At 42.9% G+C, this 25877-nt stretch overlaps 2 protein-coding genes across 7 annotated transcripts in view; one reads left to right on the forward strand and one right to left on the reverse strand.

Annotated features, from left to right (window-relative positions):
- Nucleotides 1-16830, reverse strand: part of PRKCI (protein kinase C iota) — a 28802-nt gene extending 11972 nt beyond the window's left edge. Inside the window, exons 1-6 of one of the 2 annotated variants that reach the window (XM_051626541.1) lie at nucleotides 16613-16830; nucleotides 8764-8885; nucleotides 4675-4764; nucleotides 3351-3401; nucleotides 2100-2185; nucleotides 677-817 (exon numbers count right to left, since the gene is read on the reverse strand). In XM_051626541.1, coding sequence (XP_051482501.1) covers nucleotides 677-817; nucleotides 2100-2185; nucleotides 3351-3401; nucleotides 4675-4764; nucleotides 8764-8885; nucleotides 16613-16728 — 606 coding nt within the window. In that variant the 5' untranslated portion in view covers nucleotides 16729-16830. Of the gene's footprint in view, nucleotides 1-676; nucleotides 818-2099; nucleotides 2186-3350; nucleotides 3402-4674; nucleotides 4767-8763; nucleotides 8886-16612 lie in introns of those variants that run through there. The other variant, XM_051626542.1, reaches the window with a different exon arrangement.
- A 3176-nt stretch (nucleotides 16831-20006) lies between these two features.
- Nucleotides 20007-25877, forward strand: part of PHC3 (polyhomeotic homolog 3) — a 32952-nt gene continuing 27081 nt past the window's right edge. For 3 of the 5 annotated variants that reach the window (XM_051626950.1, XM_051626952.1, XM_051626954.1), the window contains exons 1-4: nucleotides 20307-20750; nucleotides 23203-23350; nucleotides 24077-24235; nucleotides 25661-25738. In XM_051626950.1, the coding sequence (XP_051482910.1) occupies nucleotides 23225-23350; nucleotides 24077-24235; nucleotides 25661-25738 (363 nt within the window). In that variant the 5' untranslated portion in view covers nucleotides 20307-20750; nucleotides 23203-23224. Of the gene's footprint in view, nucleotides 20046-20306; nucleotides 20751-23202; nucleotides 23351-24076; nucleotides 24236-25660; nucleotides 25739-25877 lie in introns of those variants that run through there. The other 2 variants (XM_051626951.1, XM_051626953.1) reach the window with 2 other exon arrangements.

Raw genomic sequence — 25877 nt, forward strand, 5'->3', positions numbered from 1 at the left:
CTTATTTTACCTATTTTCTGGAAGTTATGACACATTTCCCAAAGCTGTTGAAGTGATAATTTAGCAGAATAAAGAAGCACAGCAGATGAGAAACAAGACAGGAAAGCTCAAGTATTTCAGCAGCACATATGTTAGTCAAGTGAATCCACATAATATAGACTTGTAGCTTTCTGCTTTTATTATTAAACCAGGAGCAGGAATAATCTAAATATTTTCTGTGGATTTAAGGCCTAAAAATTACAGGATTTCTTGGGAGAAAAATAAAAACTTTTGCACTTCACTTTCCTTTTCTGTAAAATGGGAAAGAGTCCAATAATCTAACAGACATTTAGAGAATTTGTTTTACCTGTACTTAATTTTCAAGATGTAAAATAGGGTGTGTGCATATATCTAAATTTACAGATCTATATGAGCTATGTGACAACACTGTGAAGGATCAGATAAAAATGTCACTCACGTGTTCACATTTGACACAGGAAAAAATATCAGGTGTGAAAGTTAAGACTCCCACCTTGCCCCTAAACTACCATTCTGTTTGGTGATTCCCAAGCTTTCTTGCAAAGTGTCACAGCAAACCACAGAATTATTGAAAACCCTTAGTAAAAAATGGGCTTTTTTCTTTGCTTGGCTGGTTGTTGTTTATAAAAAGCCAACTTGTCAGGTAAGTTGTGCTCACCGGTTGCAGCGCGTGGCGGCCACATTCTCTACTGACAAGTTTGTGGCACTTCTTGTGAACAAGGAGTTTGCAGTTGATGCATTTATATCCCTGGCGACCCAGGCCCCATATTCGGTCGGTGCAGATGGCACAATGAGCTCTCTGGAATGACAAAACAACAAAACTGATTAAAGAGCAAAACTAAACAATAATGAAAAAAAGCTATTCAGCCACATTTTCATTATCAAAGAACATAGGATAAGATCAGAGACATCCCTGCTAAACGTGTCACTACACCATGAGTCCCTATCTGAAAAGATTAACCACAAACAGGCAGATAAAACACAGAGGAGCTCAAAAATTACAACTGAACAATAAGCAACAGTTGCTGTACATGGAAAGGTGCAGGCACAACCAGCTTCTGCTGCCCACGGACCCAGAGAGACATGAGCCACCTCCAGGTCAAAAGCACTGCAGCTGAACCAGCAGGCTGCTGTGCCCAACCTCATCTGCTGCGTCTCATCACCTCCCTGTGTCAATGGGTCCTTGGACAGAGGGAGGCAGGAGAGCAAAAGCTTCAACACATTAAACCACCAGATAACAAGAAATGGGAATATCACCACAAGACACCTCAAAAGAACCATGAAAACAGGGTGCCTACTACAGCAAGAGTGGAAAGTGATTAAAATATGGTGCCTTGACAGCCTTTGACCAGGAAGAGCTCAAAGAAAAACAAAACAAGCAGAAATTAGATATGAAGGATGCTCAAGATGGAAGTTTAGTGGAGACAATCTTAAGCATTAAGCACACAATACACTGAACTTAGAAAAGAAGGAAAGATTATTGAAGCTGTCAAGGACCTTGGCTTATTCAAATATTTCAGGTTTGTTTCTTTGCTCTTGCTTAGAAATTTCTAATTACAACAGATAATCTTAGGTCCCTAGCTGATTATATTTTACTATTTAGTCTTGAAAGTATTACAAATGGTTTGTTACTTTCAATTACATGCCATCATAAGCAGGCTGTTTGGAGAAACACCTCAGATTTCCTTTAAAAGTCAAGAAAGAAAAGTCTGTGCATCATAAACGAGTTCAGACCTTCTTGCTCCCAGAACTTAAAAACCTGAAAATGTACTTTCAGCTCATAGTCATCCAATGCCAGTGTTCAAGTTTGCCCTCTGGGAAGAGTTTGATGGGAGCTTTTATATCATCAATATCATGGTTTCAGAGTATACGTAAGGTGAATTGCAACCAATTCATTTTTTTTTTCTCTTTTAAATTCCTGATAATCTAATCATAATTAAGCTCCCTGAAACAACAGGGTTACATACAACAACAAGAATGAGAATAGTGCTACCTTGTAATTTTGCAAGGCAGCACCATTGTAACTATGAAAGTTAAGACATCCCTGTATCATGGTTTTCAGAACCCAGTAAGAGTCTCACCCTGTTAAATCGTTTGGCTTGGAAAGTGTGACCATTTGCACAATAGAGCTTTCGCCACCGGCGGGCGCCTCGGCGATAAATGGATTCTAAGAGGGAAAAACATACAATTATAGCCATAAAAATACAAGCACAGAACCACAACATCTTCTCGTGGACGTCTCTGTGTAGAGTGATTTGCAGAGGAAAGTTTAACTCTTTAGACAAACAGAGTAACATTCCAAGTATCTTTTTCACTGTCCAAATTTTGGAAAAAAAATTGAAATAGAATATCCCAATGAACTCGAAGTTCATTCTGCTTTTCCAAAGGTAAAGGAACAGTAAGTGATGAGAAGGAAAACTGCCCATACCAATATAAACACTTGTGTGCAAAGTATGCACCTACCTTACCTAAACTTGGGGAGGAGCTGTGGAGAAACGGGAAGGCAGAAAGAAGGCAAGCTTCAGGAGCCTGCTCTGGTTTATGAGGTTGCTTGGAAAAATCCTCCAGTGTTTTGCCTCCACTGCTGCCACTGTTGATTGTTTTGGTTTTTTTAATTTTCATTTTCTATTACTAGAGGCATGTCAGGAACCAAAACTGAAAACTACACTTAGTTGCAAGTCTGCTTCTGATTTAGTCAGCAACCTCATTTTTTAAGAAAAGCAGTGTTACCCATACTGCCTAAGTTAACTTTTAAGCATGCACACTGACATCTGGCAGAGACTGGGATATCAAGCTGACAGAAGCATGTGTGCAGTGCACAGATGTGCTCTTTTATAAAACCTTCAGAGGGAAAAATCACCTCTTTAACATCTAGTACATTAGCTAACGTAACTTCAGAGGTTTTCAGAAAATACTCCTGACAATACCTAAATATCAATTTAAAGTGAATTAACCACATCCCTCTACATGGTGATACGAGTCATCACCATTGGTTACAAGCCTTTGCTGAGGTTAGTCAGCCAGCAATCTGGCAACTACCAAACAGGTATAGGAAAAAAAACTGTCACAATAAAAGAGGCAAAAGCACGGAAAGCAGAGTGACATGGATAGTTAACAGGAATGTGAAATGCTTATTAACAATGATTCAGAAATGAAAAACAACATTTGAGTTCAGAAAGACTTTCTCTTACTTTTAAATATTTAATTTGTAAACATTGGCATTATTAATATTTGTAAGTGTAGGATGCCAAACCATAGAAAATAAACATCTTCTAAAACAGGAAATCTGAATTCCTGGTTTTCTGTACTTGTTAACTAAGATGCCTACTTACTGTCTTCTCCTGGACAAGGCATGCCAGGCCGTTCTGGTACACAAGGAAATACTGCAAGAAAAACATTAACTTCTGATTAATTTTTATTTTGGACAGAAAATAAATCTTTGGGTTACATGTAACACTTCTGAAAGGCATTCAACTACTCAGGAAGACTGCACAGACTCATTTTACTAAAACCCTGTGGAAGAGCAGGTGAGCTGCAAAGCTGCCACAGAACCTTTTTGCTGACACAACAGTGATCCATGTGGGAAATACGAGCAAAAAGCAGAATAAAAGTTATTTCCTAAAGAAAGAAACTACAAATAAGTAATGATTCTGGTTTCTCATGTGACCAACGATCACAGTCAGTATTTGAAAATCTTGACAATAATGTATTATACTACAGGGTCCTAACAGCTACATAGGATCTTGTCTATATTAGTCCTTTTTTCAGTTTATTTACCTTCAGTAACTGCCAGAGAGAAGTAAAACTGGGGAGAAATAGCCCTAGTGCTGCTTTAATCCAAAGCTTATCAAACACAAAAATAAATGGAGAAAGGGCAGATCAAAGAGCATTCTGAAGTTATGTATGCAGAAACAGTGAAAAATATACAGAAACCAATTATGTTCTTCCTCTTTTTACAAGTCTTTGTGGGAAGCTGAAAAGCTGTTCCTTCCGAATGGTCAACTTACAGAAATACCATGTTATACACTGCAGTGTAACCCTACAGTGATCCCTGCTTTTCTGCTATAATCTCTGTTAAACTCAAATCTATCTTCTGTTTGTAAGAAAGGTACCTACGGTAAGAAAATATACTGCAGAAGCAACCAAAATAGGTATATATCCCTTCAAAATAAAAATTGAACAATTACACATCAAACAGGGGCATGATATTATCAGGTTCAAATCTGGTCTACAGGACCTAATTTTACAAGAGCCAAACTTTTGACTATTCTGGCATCACAATGGAGCTCAAACTCTTTTTGCATAATACAGATGCTGCTGTGAAGCACTTATCAGTAACAAAGTGTAGGACTCTGCACTATATACCTCCTACCATTCGTTACCAGCAGGAGTACAAAGGGATGATTTAATGAGACTGGGGCTGTCTTTCATTAATAAACGATCAGTGAAATATTTTTCCTTCCTTTAATTCAATAAAGACCATGGACAAAGTGCTGACAGCCAAAAAGCAGAGTGCACGGTCTTCAGCAGCTTCTTGACAGAACGCCACACCAGGCTCCAACTGAGGAGGCCATGCAAAAGACACAGACAATGCAGGGTAAAAATTCCACTTCACCACAGGCACAAACATAAGTAATACAGTGAATTTCACCATACCATGAATTAGAAGCTCTGAATCCTTGTTTAGTTCATACAACCGAAAAGCCTCTTCTAACTCCAGCTGAGAAGAAACAGTACATGGATCTCCTGTAGAAAGAAAAGAGAACAATACGAAACTCAGTTCCTTTAGTTCTGTGCCATTCAACAGTTCCCTCAGGTCAGTTCTAAGATAATTAACAAAACAGGAAAATATTCTCACGTTTGGCAGTATTTGTATTTAGTGCTGCTCAGAGAGTACATCTGAAAACATAGTCACATTGAATGCTTTCAGGGAAAATAAAAATATGAGATATTCCTAAGAGGCAAGAAGATCTTAACCACAAAACATCACTGGTTTGGTCTGCTGGAAGCATGGTTACATATCATTTCAGTACAGGAGGTGCAGGTTCTCTTCCTGCACTTAAAATCCTTCTAAGAGTCCACTTTGCTTCATGAAGTTTCATTTAGAATTCAGTCAATTCTATTTTCACAGCTGCTTCAACATTGCCAAGAATTTAAGCGGGAGGTACAAGAACAATAAGACCTCTAGTCTTTCCTAAAACCTCAATCAATACATTGGAAAAACCATGTAACCTAAGAGAAAACACTCAATTTTTCTGATTTTTAACAAATATTTTCACATGCACAGGGCTACTTGAAGTAAAATCCCTTAAAGGAAGGGCACCCAGGCAGGAAGAAAGTGTGTGTTGGTTGCATCTTTGTGGTTGAGGTTTGGTTTTTTTGACTACTTGTTTCACTATTTGAGATAGAGCAGATTATCACACAAGCCTTTGGAATGTATTTTAAAGTTTCTCTGACAACACTGCATTGGATTACTTTAAGAAATCTGTTTCAGAAGTAACAGTTTAGGGCTAAGATCTCTGCAGAGATCTACTTTCTATTTAAAAAAATAACACTCACAAAGATACTTTTCAGATTCACTATGTAACTTTTAACTACATCAGGGCAACTGTGACATACAGGTAAGTTTAAAACCTGAGGACATGGGTCTATTCTCTTTTTGTTTTGTATTACAAGATATCAAAATTAATATGGGCATTGCCAAGGCTTTTCAGCAGAACCATACACTTAGCAGGCAAGTGGGTATTCACAATTCACCCTACAAAAGTTTTTCCAGTTAACTTGTTTTCTCTCTCCTGTATCCATTCTTTCACATTGTTAAAATATTAGTAATGCATTTGCATTGTCCATTTGCAGCCTTCTGTCTTTATTCTCTTCTGCATATCAACATGCTCAAAACTATTATTCTAAGCCAGCTGTAGTAATTTTTCACCATACTGTCTCCCCCCAAAATTAGCCTATCTGGACACCAACCTGCCCACCCACTGCACAAATTCACACAAGGGAGGAGAAGGAATAACTGGATTTATTCACTATGAGAATCAACCAACCAGTTTTTCTTTGCTTGATTCTGACACCTGTGCAAACATTTCTCCTTTTGGCAGAAGAAAAGGAGGATCCTGAGAACATACACAATGCGTCTGACTAGGAACTGAAGGTTTACAGACTTCAGTAGGAAACTTCAGAATTAAACTCCATTCCCACACTAGTTTACTGGTGATCACAACTCAGTTGACAAAGTTAATAGCATGTAACTGTTCCTCTCCAACAGACTCACAATTTCACTAAAAAAAAAAAAATCTAAAGGGGGATAACAGAAGTCTTAATCCACAAAGTGTTTTTAGTGCTAACTAGGTACATAAAACAGATGAGCTACAAATCCTCTCCCTTACTAGTCTAGATCAGACTAGTAAGAATTTGGCAGCCTCCTTTAAAGCCTTCTTTAAAAGCTGAGATAAAGACTCAGGAAAATGTTTACTTTTGAACTATGTAGCAAGAAACAACAGACTGAACACAAACAGCAGGCTAGTTTCAACCTACTGTACATTTCACAAGGCAGAGGCTCAGTGAACTGACTGCACACAGATAAAATAGAAATCTGCCTAGAATCAAATCAAGTTAATTGTTTTCCAGTTGGATCCAACCATTTTTTTAAATTATTCCACTCAACTAAATTAGATCTGCCTTTGTGTGTCCATTACCTCTATGAAACAGAAGTAATCAGAGAAGATGTTCTGCATCTTACAAAGACCAAGAAGACACTGAGTAAATGACAAATAAAAATGCCAGTGGCCAGTCAAATCCAGTTAAGGCACAGACTGACTAAATTGCTTGATCAGATAAGCAGTGAAAAGATGGCCTGGATACCATATCTTGTCTCAAGAAGCAGCGATAGCAGTGTAAGAAGCATCAGTCCACTGTGTACACACAGCCCCTCACACTATTATTAAAGAGTGAACTACAGTGTTAGTGAAGAGGATGCAACAGGGGAATTTTCCAGGAAAACAAACTATGAGTTTCTAGAAAGAAAAACAACTGAAAACACTAAACATTGGTGGAAGGAGGAAGAGAGGAGGCAGCAGTCTTGGCAAGAGGCCCTTCATTGTAGATGTAAGAATTACTCATAATAAATACATGGAGATTTTTTTAAACCACACTCAGCTTAACTTTTTCTCTACTGACATCAAACTGGAAGTCAATGATCAAAGCAAACACTGATTGTTTGTGAAAATGGAATCCTATGTGAATGCATAAAGTCTACCAGCAGCATTCCTTTTTTAAAAAAACCTGTCTCTGGAGAGCAGAAAATGAGACAGAATGGATCTTTCAAGTAAACTATTAGATCTGCATAAAATTTTTTTTACAAATGTTTCATTAAAAAAAAATACATACTTCTTACTATGACTGACTCTCCCTCTTCAGTGAGAAGTCTATTAGCCCCAAGAAAAACAAATCACTAAGCTTACTGTGTAGTAAAAGTTCAACTATGCACAGAAATTTGGTCATAAACCTCCTTTTTGGTTTACTGCATCTGTCTGGTGTAAACAAATTGGGAATAATGAGAGGAAAAAAAAAATAAAGAAAGAAAACCTGCTCAAATTCCCAGGCCCACAAAATGTTCAACACACCTGCCCACAGAGCACTTCAAAAAATCAGTTTTGGTCCATATTTTGCTTTAAGCTCTGGATAAACTGGCCCACTTGGAATGGAACAGCTGTGAGAAGGGGAGGAAACAGTTCTATAAGCACCATTTATGCTAATCACTGCATACAAACACTAATCACTGCCAACAAATCACTGCACATTATGGCCTTTTATGTACTGCATCAAGTACTTAGTTAAAATAACTCAACGGCTATTTCATAATCCACATATCTCTTTGGTGTAGCTCAACGCACCAACTCCACAAAGAAAAGAGGAACTACAAATAACCACTGAAAAAGATTCCTAATGTATACATCCAGCTCAGAACAGGACCACGTTTGCTAAGGAAAAGGCAGAACAGACTGAACTTCTTTCACCTCTAAGGAAAAGGCAGAACAGACTGAACTTCTTTCACCTAAGGTAGACTTTAACAGGGATAACATAATAGCTGGAAATGACAAAGGTTCTCAGCCAAGGCTACTACTGCTACCACCACACTTTGATGAGGAGCTACTTGGACAGGTAATTTCCCTTTTAATAGTTAAAAAAAGTTTTACTAATAATTGTGTGTTGAGAGACTTTAAGTTGCTGAAGTAACAGATGATACAAACACTCAAAATATAACTGGTTTGGTTACACATCCATCTCAACTATATATTGAATTGTATAAATACTGTTGATAAATACTGAACTTTGTACCATTTAAAGTTAGTTTAACTCTGAACGATTTAAGACTTAATGGAAACCATGAGCTTCTTCAGCAGTAAAAGGGAAGCTTTTCTATTTCCTCTCTAAGAAATGCTAACATCAAATTAATATTTTGATAACTACTGAATTTTTATTTATTCAGCTATAAAAATACAGCTCTCCATGCTAAGTAATTTGAAACAATTTTTCCAGTAAGATCCACTTAAAAAGGCATTGGATAACCATTATTTCTAGAGTCAGATTTACTATTTCTAAAATCATTGTTATGAAGTATGTTTTATAAGCTTATCTTATGAAGGCAGAGGGGAAGGGAAAGATGAAAAGGAGAGGAGAGCTAGAGAGCTGAGGAACATATTGATCAAATATTTGTCGTAAGACCAAGCATTAATTTACCTTCTTCATCAATCCATTTCATGGTGAAAAGCTGTTCGTTGTCAAAGGAGCACATGTCTCTAACTTCACTGCACAGCCCCTCGAATGAGATGGAAGGTTCAAAATACGTTATCATGATGTCCCTGAGCAAAAGAAAAATAGATTTGATAAAATATACTGCAATATATTGCATTTGCTCAATGCCTCTTAACACCTTCTACATACCACTAGTATAAAACTCATCCTTGCTGCAGACCCCTAAAAACAATAAGTAATGTTAGTAAAACATTAGCACATAAATTCCCTTACTGTAGTCAAGTCAGGCTCCAACTGATTTTTATTACCAACTACTTGACATTAAACCCTTCGGGGTTAAATGCTTAAGAAAAAAATTAAGATTTTAATGCCAAAGTAACTATGAAGTGAGTTGCTGCAAATATTAACCACACAAAGAAGTGAAATCAAAGAATTCAATGTTCCAAAAATTTTGAAGAACACTATGAAGTTATTGCTGGTTTTGCTTTCTCTTGAGCAGGTTTTTTTTGTTATTAGATATAAAAATGTTGTAAGAACATATACATCATCTCCAACTAAATTTTGATGGTATACGTGTTATGAAACATTAATGAAAATTATTAATCAGGTTTCCTAGCAGATTTGGGGGCTGTTCCAAATATTTAAAGTGCCTTTAAAAGGAGACCTGTGATGCTTTACTGCAATGACAGGGAAGGCGGACAGAGAGGCATTCACTTAGAACTAAAATTCACTACTTTATTTTTATGCAGGATGGATATTTCTGTTACAATTAATAGTTAACCTGGTGTTTTACATACGTTAACATAAAATGCTGACCCACTGTCTTGGCAGTTGCTGGGCCTGACAGGGGTACAGGTGACCCAGGGTTGCAGTCCTTTAAACAAAGGATTTCAGATACAGTGCAGAGAAAGGTGGCGAAAAAAACAGAGCAGGCTGTTTACAACACTTCTCTTCAAACATCTGATATAAGCCCAATGTTTGAACTATGAGACTAATCTTCCCATATAAACCTCAGCCAGTTGGGATTTGTTTCAGTTGGTGCCAGCAGGCAGCACAATGGAGGGAGGGATGGAAACTGAAGCAACAAACGAAATTTACATCTGGTCAAAATTCATGTCAACATACCTACCAGACTGAAGTGTACTTATCAGCAAGTTAAACATCTTCAAATAATCTTGTGCAGGGGCAGAGTCGTATCAAGTACACAACTTAACATAACACTGTGGTACCTGAACCACTTTCAGGAGTGGCAGGGAACACACATGATGAACATGCTTGCCTGAGGCTCCTTGAAGTTCAGCAGCGTGACTAAAACAACCTCACAATTTCTAAGCACTCTAGAAGAACAGCTAGCTTACTTCTGGATTTTTGAGCATGATCAGAGTTAGTTTAGGTGAGGGAAAGACTCCAGTAAATGGTTAGGGTAGTGAAATGGCAGCTCTTTAATAATCCAAATAAAGAAGTCAAAAAAAGCTGCCACATGAATTGGTGGAGGAACTGCTCCTCTTCCTTCCACACGAGAAAAAATGCAAGACAAATCAATATTTGGACCCCAATGTTTAGACACAGGACAGCACTTTGGGGCAAATTTGGCTTCGTTTGAAACACCCAACTGCACCCATCCCACAAAGCAAACTGTTCTCTGCATCACAAAGGTCTCCCTTCACAACTTCTCAAAATGCACAAGCTGCAACCCCAGCACCAAAAGCTGGTTGGTCTCTGTGAGAAGAGGCAGCTTTAATAGAGTGTTGCTGTTACAGACACACAGGCATCAAGCAAAGAGAAACCAGGAGGCTGTATGAGGAGGCAAAGTCTCAACCTGTATTTCCTGTTTTTCAGGGAAGGAAATAAGGCACTGCTTACTTTGCAACTTCACTGATTTTGTGCTGAAGTTTACCACCTATTCACTTATTCATATTTTAGTGCAGATATATTCACTTTGGAATAGTTTCTTAAACAAAATCTTAAGCTCTGAAGGGCACTGAGAAGTCAGAATTAAGTATTTTAACTACTGCAGGTGATTTTGTGATTGAATTATTCAGTAAAGGAGAAGGTATGATAAAAGCAGGAGCGATGAATTAGGTGACAGACCATAATCCCCAGGGACCATAATAACTGATGCTCTAGTAAAAACTGACGATTAAAAAAAAAGAGATTAGTAAAAGCTGTTCAGAAGTTTTTCAAATTTAGTAATTCAAGTACTCTTAAAATAGACTTATCTGTACTACAGTGAATAGAAAGAGTCCCCATTGAACAGCCCAGCAATCCCCCTGTACCTATAAAAGCTCATATCAATGGAAAAAAAAAAATCAACCTGTTGTTACCTTCAAGTGGCAGAATAGTTGCCCTTCCAATAAAAGGAGATTTTAATTATTTTGTAATTGAAGCAAGTTCTCTGAACTACTACTCCAATACCTCCAACAGGACATGCATCAGACAGTCATTAAATGCATTTGGAAGATCTTACTGTCTGTTACATCAAACACTGATCAGTCTTTCAGAGAATCCTAGCCAATAGCAATAGAATCACAGAATGTTGGGGGTTGGAAGGGACCTCTGCAGATCAAGTCCTGCCAGAGCAGGACCAACCTTAGGCAGGTCACACAGAAACGCATCCAGATGGGTGTTAAAAGTCTCCAGAGAAGGAGACTCCACAACCTCTCTGGGCAGCCTGTTCCAGTGCTCTGTTGCCCTCAAAGTAAAGAAGTTTTTCCTCATGTTGAGGTGGAACTTCCTGTGTTCCAGTTTGTATCCCTTATCCTACCACAAGCCATGACTGAAAATACTAAAAAAGACAGAGAGAAAGAGAGAGGTGTATGTAAGCATGATAGCACACTTTTTCTAGAGATGTGAAGCCAGCTTTATGTAACCTGGAAACTGACTGCAGGTCTTTCTACGAGCCTGTTTTGCCATCTGAACTGTACTGATGACATGGACATTTTCTACTGAGACAGCTCTCGGAGTGGCTCTGCCATCACACCTTTGCATGATATGGTGTTTACCACACTTCTTGCACCTAATGCCACATTGACCATGTCTTCACTAGGAAAAGCTGTTTTCACTCAAGCTAAGACAAAGTTCAACTCTACTGAGAAGAAATTGGGCATTTTAAACAAAAAATAGTTAACTAAGTTAAAGAACAAAGGAAAGTCAATGTGGATGGTAGCCTGCTGCCTTGCATGAAAAAAAAAATACAAAGTGCTTTATTTCACTAAGACATAGGGGAAAAATTATTGAGGATAGCCCTTTACTTGTGATGAAGATAAGCTTATGCACTGCTTTTAATAACAATGTTATAAAGCCATTATAAGGCATAATATCCTGATTTGTCTCCTCATGACACACACAGGAAACTAGAAGAAAATCTGATTCAAGCACACCCTTTGCACCATCACATTTATATGTGTCAACTAACTCTTACTATGAAAGCACCAGGTTTTTTTTAGAATTTGCTTTAGTACTATTATAATAGGTCTTAATAGGGGACCTATGAGCAGGAAACACACAAATAAACAAGACAGTAGTTGCCCTGAATTACTTTCAGTTAAAATCTTGTAATTTTTACCTTCCATAAATATTAATAAAGGATCGTTTTATTCATACTACTACTAAAAGGCCTGTCTGAATCAATATCCTCCAAGTGTAAGAATCAGTAAAAGAGAAACCACAGGAAGGCTGAGAAAATGCAAACAGTAAATCTAACATGAACACTACAGATTTTAAATACTTCTAGAAGGCCATAAACCTCATCACTATCTTCCTCACTTTTCCTGAAATCAAACAGCTTTGCTCATGTCTTTTCTTCTGCAAATCATCCAAGTCATAACAGCCTTTTAAAAAAAAAAAAAACCACACCCACAACCAACTAAACAAAACAAAACCAAAAGAAACAAACACCAATGCCAACAGTTAAATGCAATTCAATATCTGTATCTCATTTTCTACTTCCGAGCTTAAAATTCTGTGAGAGAACAATCCACTGTATGAAGAGACTACTGCTTCTGACTTTTGTTTCCCCTGCAGCCTAATACAGCTATCACATATTCTGTGGAAATATAGACACAATCACATATGACCTACATATCCACGTTTATCACGTACCTGTATCAGTCATTAAAGCTTTTGATAATGTCTAATTATAGGTCCCTTAAATTAACCCAGACAAGACTCCTGGAGAATTGTGCTGTTTCAGTATCTTTCAGTACCTCAAGGTGCAGACCCTGCCATTCAGAAAAATCTGAAGTATCTCCCTCCCCAGGGGAAGGCTGAAGTCTCAAATTGCCTGCTCCTGTAATTGTTTTGTGTTTTGTTTTGTTTTTTTTACTGGAAAAAATGTATCACCAGAAAATTAAATAGATTTTGAAAATACAAGAAGGCATGAAAATGTGTTCATAAGCCCAAACCAAAGCTTTCTTAAGGTGAACACTATATCCTGTGTGGAACTTCATCCTCAACAGACAAGAGACAGTGAGCTGAAGAACTGATTGAAAGTGCTCAAGACAAAGAATAATATAAAGACAAGATGCTTAAGAAATTAATTTCCTGGAAGTATTTATGGAGGTACATTTTGATTTTACAGTAAAAACTGATTTTTCCCCCACCCCTTTTCCCACTCATGTAAGTGTATTAAAATGAAGAAAAGAAGCAGTTTACCATGAGGGGACTGCCAGGAGCATTTTTCATTTGAAGAAACCCAAACTGAAGGTGGGCAAAGCACTGGTAACCTATGCCTTTAAATATATCAAAAGCCTAACCTACATTACAGCATACATAGCTAAACCCGTGCAAAATCTATGTCAGGCACTGAAAGAATGCAAGCTGGCCCTTCCCATCATGAGAGAAAAATTATTCTCCAAATCTGTTGGTTGTTTTTGTTTCTTTTTTTTTAAATCAACAGCATTAATTCTACAGGATTCCTAGTGCACAAGCAGTGCACTAATCCTACCTGTTCCCTACTGCTACAATGCAATCCTCCCCATATGTGTTGAGGATATAATAGCATCTTGCACTGAACTGACAAAAAGCATCTAAAACAAATGAGATTAGATTAGAAGGCCGAAATGGTTGCAATTACAAATGCTGTTCAGTGCCACAGGTTTGAAGCTGCCACACTTTGTTATTGTAGCAACAAAAGTGTATGTAAACATTTGATGCAATAAACCCAGTTCCTAAAACTCACTCAGGAACCTCTGTTACACACCGATTACAGTAACTCTTCAAAATGCTGAAAATAGTCCTATCCATTTTGAACAACCACCCTTGTAAGATAAGCATGGCTTCCCTGAGAGAAGGAAATTCCTGGATAAACTCGGCCTAATGCCCTAATTCCCAAGTCTCCAGGAAATCCTACCCTCTTATTCTCGTTATGTCTGCTGAATTTAGAAAAGTTTCCTTTCCTAGTTTTACATATTTCATGAATTTAAGATAAAAGGATTGCCACTGCACAGCTGAATGAAACAAAGACCCTTCAAAGAGTTCTTCGGCAAAGTCTTTGTCTTGGCTGAGAAAAGCAATTAGGCTCCAGGCCAGACTAAGAGATGTTTGGGGGCTCAGGTTGGGCTCTGCTGGAGTCACTAAGCACAGTCTCCAGCCCCAGGTGAGTATCCAGTTCCCAACCTTTTCAAGAACAAATCCGTGCTTCTAAGTTGGTGGCTTTCTTTTCCGTAACTGGAACCTCCTGGAACTTGAAAAGACCTTCCTAGCAATACTTTCACAGTAACTGCAACAATCCACTTAAACACTTCTATTAAAACAAAATTAGGAGAAATAAACACTATTTCCCGTGAAGTCCTTTATCCAGCTCTAATCGTGAGACAGTTTATTTGACACAAGGGGAGAATGCTCAGCATTTATATCCTCAGTCTCTAAGTTGTTTCAGTGTTACGTGAAGGTTTTAAGTGTGTTTTGCTTCAATATCCACTTCTTGATAGTGCTAGTCTGAGAAGCACAAGCCCTTCTGTTGCAAGAAAGTGGAGAGAATAATTTGTTTAGATCTCAAAACAAATCATGACTAAGGCATCCAGCTTGTTTATTGGTATTCACAATGGTTAACCAACACCCTGTATGACTCAGTGTCATTATTAAAAGTAAATTGATAATTGGATTAAACAGATAAAATTCAATAGATGAGACTCAAAAGAAACATTCCAGTATCTGTGAAATCATTACCTAATATTTAAAGTGTCATGAGCTAGCATTCCTCTCCAATGTAGCTGTTTTCTTCCTCAGCCCCACAACCCTGAGCTGCTTTCTCTTTGTTCTTCCACCATAGCCTCCCTGTGCTAAAGCAAGAACTCATGTGATTGTATGGGGAAATGATCAAGATTAAAACTGACCCAGCAAAAGAAAAATAAACGGTTTTAACCCAGAACGGTCCCCACTTGAGTTCACTGCCTGACCAAATGAACACAAGTGCCAGCTGATAGCCAGGGGCACCTCTGAGTCCTTAAGAAATGGTGGATTAAAGGGACTGTAAAACAAAGAGTTTAGAATTTCACATACTATTACTTTGACAGTGTTCCACACGTCCTTTAAAGGCACAGGCTGTGCCAGTCTACAGCACTTCTCTAGACTCCTGTCAAGAAAAGCCCCAAAGCAGACACAAGCTAGAAACCAAACACCGTAGCAAATACCACGTGTTCAGCATCATTTCTCTCTCTCTCCTTAAAATTATAAAGCCAGGAATACCACATAGCTAACACTATAAATGTAATGCATCTTCTCTCGTACCTAATACAGATAATTGGAGGAAGTTATCAAGAGTATCATGTGTTCAATCTTACTCCAAAAACACAACCTACATTTTTTTCTGCTTAGATCACCTCCTCTCAAAGTTAATGGCCCGATGAGCCACCATCAACCCTTGCACTCAAAGTTTTAATGTTAGATCCTGTAACTGCCACTATTTAATAGGGGCTTGTGATTCCAAAGCAGAACACCTCCTCTCCCTTGTATGTTAGTGTTGGAGAGCCATTGAATTAGACCAGCAACATTCAGATTTTCGCTGTGCAGACCTCTAGCAATTTTATTTTTTTCCTGACAGTAGAAGCACAATTGGCAGTAGCTACATCTCAGGTACCATTCCCAGACTCCCTCACAAGCCACTTAGACCCCAGGAACCAGCCTAAAAACTGATGACAGAGGTTTCTGATGCAAACACCCTCTCCCCTTTAGAGCCGCGTCTCACTTCACACGCAGAGACCAGGACCAAAGCCGGACTCGAAGCGTTATTTTCGCAGCATGAACGCTGGCACGTGTGCCCCAGCGAAGCACGAAGACATACGCGCTCGTTACCGACAGCAGCTCCGCAGCCGGTGCCTCGGGGTGCGAGGGAAGCCGGGTGAGCAGGGCAGGGGCCCCTCAGGTCCATCCCTGTTTACCAGCAAGGCCACGGCAGCGGCAGAGCGGCCCGGGGAGCTCAGCCCTGCGGGACCGGCTCCCCCGGCCCCGCCGAGACCCGGCACCCGGGACAGGCTGCTCCCAGCCCAGCCCCGCCAGGCTCGCCTCGGTTCCGAGAAGCCCTTTTAACGCGGCTCTTCAGGTGCGGGTTGTTTTTTTTTCTTTCCTTTTTCTTCCTCTTCCCTCGCAAGTCCCCGCACAGCCAGGGCTTGAGACCTTAGCACGACAGTAAAACCGCAAACCGGGCGTTCAGGAACAACCACCGCTGCCGGGAACCTGCGGCTGCAAGCCCGGGCAGGGCGGACAGGCTGACCCCGGCCACCGGCGGAGAGCCCGGGACGCTCTCACCGCGGGCAGCCCAGCCCAGCCCAGCCCCGAGAGCCCCGGGTCGCCCCCCCGCTCTCCTCGGCGGCCGCCGCCCCGCGCCTTCGCTCACCCCTTGTAGTAGGCTTTCACCCGGACCTGGTGGGCGCTGTCCCCGCCGAAGCCGCCCCCTCCGCCGCCCGGAGCCGACATGGTGCTGTTGGCGCTGCTGTCCCGCTGTGTCGGCATCCCGCCCGGGGCGGCGGGCGGGCGGGCGAGGGGCCGGGCGGGCCGGGGGAGCGGGAGGCGGCTGCACGACCCCGCCGCGCCGCCGTCCCTCGAGCGCCGCGGCGCCGCCCCCTCCTCACGGCGCCGGCCCGGAGCGGGCGGGACCACGGGCGGGGGGAGCTGCGGGCAGGGGCCGGGGGGAGCGCGGAGCCGTGCGGCGCGGGGGAGGCGGGGAGCACGGGCACGCCTCCAGCAGGAGGGAGGAGCCGCTCCGGGAGCGGCCGGTCCGCAGCTGTGCTGCCCGGGGAGGGCGGGCGCCACGCCTCGTGGGCTTCCCCCCCTGTCTGGGTGCTGCGTGGGCTCTCCCGCGCGGGCCCCGGCGCACACCTGTGGGGCGGAACGCGCCATCCGCGGGGGGGGAGGCGGGAGGGGTGAGGCGGCCTCTGCCGGGGCTCCGCGGGGCCGCCGGGCCCCCGCAGCGAAGCCGGCGGAGCGGGCGGCTCCAGGGCAGGCGGGACAGACGCCACTGGATGGCTCCTCTTCTCCTCTCCCCGTGGCCGGAGCGGGTACGCGCGCCGCGGGCTCCCCGGCAGTTGGTAGGGCCCGCCGCGGGGCAGGCCGGGCGGCAGCGCTGCCCTGGCGCCGGGCGGGGAGCGCCGTGACGGGGCCGCAGTCACGGGCGGGATCGGGCAGCGGGGCAGGGCCCGCCGGAACGCCCCTGCTGAGCCCTGGGTGCCGGGCTTCGGACAGCGGCTGGGGCTGCAGGGCTGCAGCGCAGCCAGAGCCGCGCTGAGGGAGGAAAACCTGCCACTTCACCTCGGTGTGAACAGGACTGTCCTTGCGAGGCCTGACGAGCCCGAAGCGCCCGCAGCCGTGCTCCGGAAACCGGCTGCTCGCTCGGCGGCAGGGGCAGCGCAGCCTGTGGCTCTAGCTGGGTTGTCACCTCCAACCAAACCCATCGCTGCCACCCGAGTGGCCTGGGGCGCGTCTAACCACGCTCCTTCCCCCCGCGGCTGCTGCGCTGGTTTTGTCGCTACCATCCTGACCGGAGAGCAGCCGCAGGGCTGTAACACAAACCCCTCAGCCTGCGTGGGGCCGACAGGCGCTAGAGCTGTGCAGGAGCAACACCCATGTGTTTCGTGCAACTACTGCCAACTAAAATATTTTATGTAAGAATTATGAAGATTTCATACCAAGGGCACTCACTGCCCGCATGGCAATGTATTCAGTTCAGGTGAACCTCTACTTACCGTGTGTTTAAAGGCTGTATTTTAAGAAAGAAACATGAAGGATGCTTTTTACTTAAGGGGAATGGTTGACAAAAAGGTATTTTATTAAAACTTCGTCACATAAGCGACCTTATCACTGCAAGCAGTATTTCCTTCCAGCTTTGCCTATTTAACAATAGATCAACAGCTTATTTGATAACACATATTTATATTGGCCAGCAGCTCCCGAACAGATTGACTTTTCTGCCAACCCCAAGAAACAGGGAACCTTTGTTCTGTTACAATAAATCCGCTTCCTTTTCTCGACTGCCCCTCCAGTCACATCAGCGTGTGGTGCTGCCAGCAGAGCCGCGAGGAGCTCAGCTTTCCTGTGCTCAGTCACAGGCTGCTACGTGAAATTGCCATGTTCAACCCACACACCTTGTTCTTACTCGTATTGCTGATAAAATAACCTACAGCTCTATTTGCTGTTTACCTGAGGCGTGGTTCCAAAGGACAGAACTTTCTTCACCCTCCCTGACCTTCCTGCAGCGGTTGTTGGGGTTTTTTTTCCCCTCAAAACAAAGCTATTTGCTCCACCCAGTCTTACATCCTTTTCATACAACAGGAAGTCCTACCTTGCTGTCTCTTAATTCACCTTTATCTTGCAACTAGGACTTAAAGAGTATCTTTTTCTATTTCCTACCACATCTTCACAAGTATTTCAGCAGGAGTCTTCATTTTCCTTGTATCTCCTTTTTTAAACTATGAAAATTCCTGTTTTCTCCTACTGAATCATATGACCTTTTCAAGAAACCAGTCATCCTCATACCATCCTGGTAAATTATCTCGACAGTCTGCCTGTGGTCAGTGTGGCCACATCATCCTTCAACAGTCCAAGCTCACCTATAATGCCTTGGAAGGCATCACAGTTCTTCAAGACACTTGCTGAGATTCTTTTATTTGCAAAGTACCTATCTCAACTAGCTGCTGTACATCTGGCATTTTTTTTTTTCCTTTATGTCCATCAGTTGGTAAAACCACATGATGTGAGGAAACAGCAACCTGACTGCAGAATGAATTATTGCTGTGCTACGGTGACTATTTGTTCCTATTGTTCTCTTACCAGTTTTTTAAACCAATTTCATTTTCACTCACACAACTGGTTCTCTCAAAGACTTAGTGTCATGTGCCAGCATCCCTGTCCAGCACAGCTGCTTCGTGTTGTACCATTCAGAATATGAGCAAATTTGAAAATACCAGTATTCCTAGAGGCTGTGTGATAATGTTATGTAATTCAAAGTTACAAAAGGCATTTCTTCATCACAGGAAGACATTTTGTGGAGAGGGCGAGGTACTGAGTTTGCCAAGATGTCCCATGTAAGATTTTAATTAAGCCTATGTGGTATAAATGGCTCCTTGTCTTTCTGGAGGTTGGGCTTTGCTCATCCATGCCTGGTAACATGCAGCAGGTACAGACAGGAATCAATTAACCTCTTATCAATTATAGTCGATTTAGAAGGAGAGATGCACATCCCCACAGCAGGGAAAGGCTCAAAGCCTTTTGTAGGAAAGAACAGAAAGCTAAGTTAACGAGGCTATAAGACTCATTCCATATCCCTGAGGAAAGTCAGAACTGTCCTGGCTGGAGCTGCTGGGCTCCGGGAGTAGCCAAAGCACCAACAGGCAGGTATGTGCCTGCTCTGAACCTCCCAGCAGCACCCTCAAAACAACAGACGTCACCTCCGTCATTCTCCTGCTGTAGCTAAGGCCCAACATAATTAAAGCTTATTTTCCACAGTCCCTGGCAGCGCGAAGCTCAACGCTACCGCTCTCCCAGAACACCAGCAGAGCTGCCGTGCTGCTCCCAACGCTCAGCACCGCCCTGGGCGCTCATCCCAGCCGGGCTGCTGCTCCCGCCGCAGCCTGCCCGCGCTAAAGCGAAGCCAATCGCTGTCTCGCCGCGACCCGGGGCCGCCACAGCCCGGCCCGGCCCGCCCGCCACGTCCCGACGGCAACATGGCGGCCCGGGCCGTCACGTGCCCGGCGGCGGCGCGCGCCGCGCCTGCGCGGCCCCGCCCCCGGGGGAGGCGAGAAGATGGCGGAAGCGGAGTGAGCGGCCGGTGCGAGGCGAGTCTCCCGGCGGGACGCGCGGAGGCGGGGAGCGGAGGCGGCGGGCCCGGCCAGGCCGCGGCGGGGCGGGGCGCGGAGGCGGGGACCCGCGCCCTGAGAGCGCCCCGACCGCCGGGCGGGCAGCGGGTGCCTCCCCTCCCGCCCACCTCTCCGCCCTCCCCGGCGGCGGCTGGTGCCCGCGGGGCCGCTGAGGGGGGTTGGCGGCGCGGGGCGGCGGGGCTGGGCGGGGTGAGGCCGCGGGCCGGTGAGAAGGGCTGAGGGGGCGGGAAGCGGCCGGCGGGGGCCCCGCCTGCGCCTGCGGAGCAGCCCCGGGGCCCGGGCTGGCGGGCCCGGCCGGGCCGTGCGGCTGCGGGACACTGCCCCGCCTGGGTCCGGTCTCCACAGAGCCCCGTTCTGAGTGCGCCGTTTTGCTTTTAAACGGATTTGCAAAACCCTGCAGGTTTGGGCAGGGTTGGCCTGCGTCGGAGCCAGAGTGAAGGGAAAGGGAGAGAATGTATTTCGGAGCCTTCGGTCGCATGGAAAAATGCTTGCAGGGGTTCGGCTCGGAGGGAATTGCCCTTTATTTTCTGTGGGTTGTACCCTTGGAGTTGTAAGGAAAGGTCGTGAGTGGAAAGAAAAAAGATAAATTATATACTGAAAAAAAAAAAAACCCACCACCCAACACAGCAGACTGTTCTCACATACTGGATACGGTTGCAGATGGTCAGTAGTGTAATTATTTGTTATTACCGTGACGTTTACCAAACTTTCTAAAACGCAGGTAGCGCCATACGTACCTGCTACGAAGGTAGTTTAACTTGATTAGCATCGAATGACCGGTATTTTTTTTTATTTTAGAGACTTGCTTTGACCAAAAAATATGACGAGAACAAAACTTCTGAGGATTTACATTGTGCACAGTGTATTTGGAGTTGTGTCTCGTGCTGTTACTACTTGAATAAATACTTATTTTCAATATAGTTTTTCTATTGTGATTTGTATTTTGGGCTCGCTTAAACGTGCAGTGCTTGTTTCCTGTCGGAGTCCAACGCGTTTTCCAGAAGTTACTTTGCATCTTTGCGTCAGAGGTTCTTTTGAAGTTGAAGCGGTTCAGTCAACGTCGTAAGATCTGCATCGTGTGTTTAACAAAATTGATTTTACGGCGTTAGGAGTTTTGCCTTTTTGATGTTGAGGCCTCATAGAACCATTTCAGAAGTTTATTTTCAACTGTATCTGAGTGGGTTTTTTATAATTCAAAGTGGTCTCTGAGTATAGTGTTGTAGATGAAAGTGAGACTGAAAAGGCAGTCTAACTTTAAGCCTGTCATGGTTTTTATGCTCTCTATCATAAAACACCCATCTGCTGAATTACAACGGATTTCTGGTTTTCTTGCTAAAAACAGCCACTTTCCTGTATTTCCTCCTCCCCTTAAGCATGCTGCTTCTCGGTGGAAGAGAGGTTTGTGGCAAGGGTGGTTGTTGGAGCACTTACCTGCTCCTGCAGCCAGAAGAGGGCACACGGCTTCTGTGCTGCGGGGTGTGCGGTGTTGTGGTGGGACGGAGGGGTGGCTGGGGAGCTCCTGCCAGCTCTGAGCGGGGTCTGGGAGGCCTGGGGATGCACCTCGGCGCCAGGCCGCGCCGAGCAGAGGCTTAGGAGCTCGTTCCTTGTTTTGCTTGCACATCCATTGCGGGAGCAAACTGGGCAATGGCAAAACTATTTTTGAAAATGAGGTGCTTTCAGCTGAAGGATTAAGAGCACTCGTGGGGTGAACTTCTGATGGAGTGGGATACAGTGCACACCTCAGTAAATGTAAAACGTGGCTGAGAATGAAGGATATGAAATACCCGGTGTTGTTTTCTTAGTCTAATTTGACTGGTTGCATAACTCTGCTACAACTAGCTAGACAAGTTGTAGGTGTAAATGTTTTGATGTGCTTTTAATGTCCTCTGGAGGAGACAGGAGGTTTTTTTTAAGGTCCTTTTCATTAGCATTATGTGAAATTAGAGTGATTTTAGAAGTGATGTTGGTTTTATTGCAGTTGAAGCAGTTTACCACGTGTGTTAGCTTGCATTCTAATCTGGGTAGACAAATGGCATCAATAATGCACAACAGATCTGAATTGTTAACAGGAAAGCCATATTTTTTCTTTCTAGTGGAAGAGATCTTAGCTTTTGAAGCATGCTTTATTGCCATGAATTTTTTTCGATGGCAAAACATATGCAAGTATAAAATATAGTGATAGGCGTGAGGTCCTTCAGTGACCATGTATCTATTGTGTTGCTCCAAGTTCTGGGGAGCTACAGCATCATGTGCAGTTCTCTACTTGTGAAGTAGTCATGTTTTGAGAGGCAAAGGTTGCAGGCTGACAACACTGCATTTTGCTTTCAGCTGTGAGTTGAAACTCTTAATTATGTTCCTGTTTGATGTAGCATCCGACGGGCAGTTTGTTAAGCACTTGGCAATGCTGCTTTTTACCTAGTACATTGCAGTTCTCTCAACAGTTATTTTTCTGAGCCCTTCCTTATTGAAAGAAGGAAACACACATTCTCCCCTGCCATTTTTTCTAACATCCTTTTTAAAATCAGTAAACAGCAATGGTGCTATTTCCTGTTAATACTGAAGAAGAAACTAAACACACTTTATCTATTGAGATACGTGATTCATTTCAGTTTTAAAGGTGACATTTGGGGAGAGAGGTTGTACTCTGCAGCAGAGGGAAGTCCCTTAAGGCTGGAGAGGAATGATCAGAGATTCTTAAATAGGGAGTTTCTTCCTTGACTCTTGCTGTCTTTTGAGAGATGCTGCTGTGAAAAGTAAAAGTGTTTTGCTTTGCATCCTTTCCACCTCTTTCCAAGCAGAGCAGGCCCCTGTTGATTTTTACTGAAGGTACAGAATGGTCAGCCAGCAGTTTCCGTGCTGTGGGGAAGAGGGATGTGGCAGTGCTTTGCAGCTTCCTGGCAGTCTTGTGTGTATTCCTGAACTGATCCCCTATTGCTGTTCTTGACAGCACAATCACATCTCTCAACACGTTCCATCAAGTAATAGCAAATGCTACAGACTTATCCATTTGAAAATTGTCCATTATTCTATCTCAGTGAAGCTTAGAATTTTTTTGCCTTTAAAGTATGTGTAGTGGCCTCCTGTTTGTGAACCACTTTTACATCCATTCTGCCAGGCTGGACGAATCCTGCACAGCTATGGAGAATGAACCAAGCACAACAACATGTTCTGCATCCACAACTACCATCACTACCACCTCCACCTCCCGGACGCAGCTGCCCCAGATCTCTGTCTACAGCGGCTCCGACCGGCACGCCGTCCAGGTACGGGCCCACGAGGTGCTCACTGCTCTCAACTGCAGGCACTGCAGAATACTTTGAACAGGATTAACTTTCCATTCTTATTGCTGTCATCTTTGTCAGTGTCTGACCTGCTGGTTTGCAGAAGGTACCATTCACCAAAGGGCATCAGACCACTCAAGGATAGCGCAGGGTACAGGCCTGCCTCCCAAATAAGTGAGGGAGAAATGCTGTGCTAGAAAGTTTGTGTTTTCCTCCATTCCCTCAGGGGTAATTAACATTAAACTTTACAGAATAGCACAAAATAAAGCTGTTTGTTTGACCATCATCAGGGATCCAGAAATGTGTAAGTGCTGATTTGGATCCGGCCCCCTCTTGCTGTTCTTGAATTCTGTGTGGTCTGTTCTGTTGAATGTGATAATTGAGTGTCTTTCACACCATCTTGCTCTTTCAAAGAGTAGAGCTTTGTGTAGGATTTGTTGCCAAGAACCTGAGAGGCTTGGATGTTGTGTTGTGGATGATGCTGTATTGTCAGCTGATTGTCAGACTTTCCTTGAAAACCTTAATATATTTATGTTGACTATATTCTGTGGCTTGGTTGAAAACAGTGATGGAGCAAGTTCAGTATTAAGTAATTGGTTTGAAAAATAATTCATTTGGTATCATTTCCTTGTAAAGGTAAACTTCAGCATCATGTTAACATGGTGTGTACTTTGTAATTGTAATTAATTACCTACTGATTCATCACAGGTTATTCAGCAGGCCTTGCATCGTCCTCCTAGCTCAGCTGCTCAGTACCTCCAGCAGATGTATGCAGCCCAACAGCAGCATCTAATGCTGCAGACTGCTGCTTTGCAGCAGCAGCACTTAAGCAGTACCCAATTTCAGAGTCTGGCAACTGTACCACAGGTGAGAGCGGAGATTGCTGAAAGAGAACGGTGTAGTTACTGCTTCCTAGAGTAGGACTACAATTCTAGAGCGTTGTCAAACATTATAACAGCTTAAGTGCCTGAGCTTAATGCCTCATAATAATTCACTGTTATATTTTAAGTACTTTGGGTTTTTTTAAATTGTATCTTCCTCCAGACTATTTGGAGGATTTTGTCCAGTGTCGTAGATGCTCCAGTAGGCAACCATTCCATGCTTTATTGCATACATTATAATGCATCATGTAAATCATCAAACAGTAGTAAAATGTTAAAAATAGACTACTTCAATCTTCATCCCATTATTTTCTTTAAAAGTTGATGGGGAAAGCAATGAATAGCAACGTGTCTTGGTGAAATCAAATAAAAATAATGAACATCTGCTATCTTGGTGTGCTTTGCCACACATTTGGCTGCATTATAAGTAATGGCAAAATTCAATTTTAACAGGGTGGAAATGTAGGTAAATGACATTTAATTTCTGAAGCACAGCTTTTATCCTTAGTGAGCACTATAGGAGACCTGTTTTAAAAACTCAGGCAGGGGAAAGATTTCCCTTTCCCTCATTTGACCTTGTCTTAAGAAAACTATCTTGCAGAGATAGGTGATTATTAATGAATTTACACATGGGAATGCTAAAAGAGACATAAAGGCTTCAGATATATAGCTGTTGTTGGAACTGAGACTGACTCTTCCATGCTTCTGGCTTTCTCTTCTATGCCTTTTCCATTAGATCATTATAATAATTGCTTTGTCGTTTCTTTGTGATGGATCTGTGTGTGCATAGACGGTTACTGAGGCACAGCAAAGAAAATCAGATTGGGAAAAGCTAAGAAGTTTTGTTAAGCAGTCTGTTAATACAGAAATCTGAACCACTCTGTTTTCAGCTGAAGGGCTGGAATACTGTACCATTATAAACACCAGATGTGCATGCATAAATTATCCTTCTAGAATATGAGGGTGTTCCTTACAGCATTTATAAAGTTTGTTTTATTTTTAGTGGAGTCTAGTCATAATAAAAATTGTGATGTGAGTTTTAATAATGACAGTTTTAAATTATTTCACATTTTAAGTTCTGATCATGACAGGTAGTGAGTTGATCAGGTAGCTCCATCATTAACAGTCTAATAGACTTTACCTCTAACAGTTTTGGTTCATGTCTTGATCTGCAAGAATCTGAATGCCTGAAATTGGGTAGGAATTCAAGGCAATTAGCACCTTGCAGATGGCATTCCATGGTGTGACTGCACTTTGCTAAAAACTAATGCCAGTGAGTAAAGAATTTTTACTGTTAACTCAGAGAAAAGGTAATGGTAGAGAGGGACATTTCTGACTGTTTATGCAATGATATGAACATCACTTAAACACTTCTTGATTTCAATATTTGACCCATATTCTTGCTATTTAGGCAAGCCTGTCAGGTGGGAGGCAATGCACTTCCCCCACTGGGAGTGTCACTCAGCAGTCAAGCATGTCGCAGACCTCGGTACGTAACTGGAAAAAGCTCTCCCTCCATTCTCAACCCCTCGTGGTCATTATGTAGCTACTTGGAAAAAACAGAACAGGTTTTGGTATTTCAATTTGCGTGGTTAAAATTAGTGCTACAGAAACAGTAAATAGAAGTG

Source organism: Apus apus, chromosome 8 (genome assembly GCF_020740795.1).
Source record: "Apus apus isolate bApuApu2 chromosome 8, bApuApu2.pri.cur, whole genome shotgun sequence".
In the NCBI taxonomy this organism is placed as follows: domain Eukaryota; kingdom Metazoa; phylum Chordata; class Aves; order Apodiformes; family Apodidae; genus Apus; species Apus apus.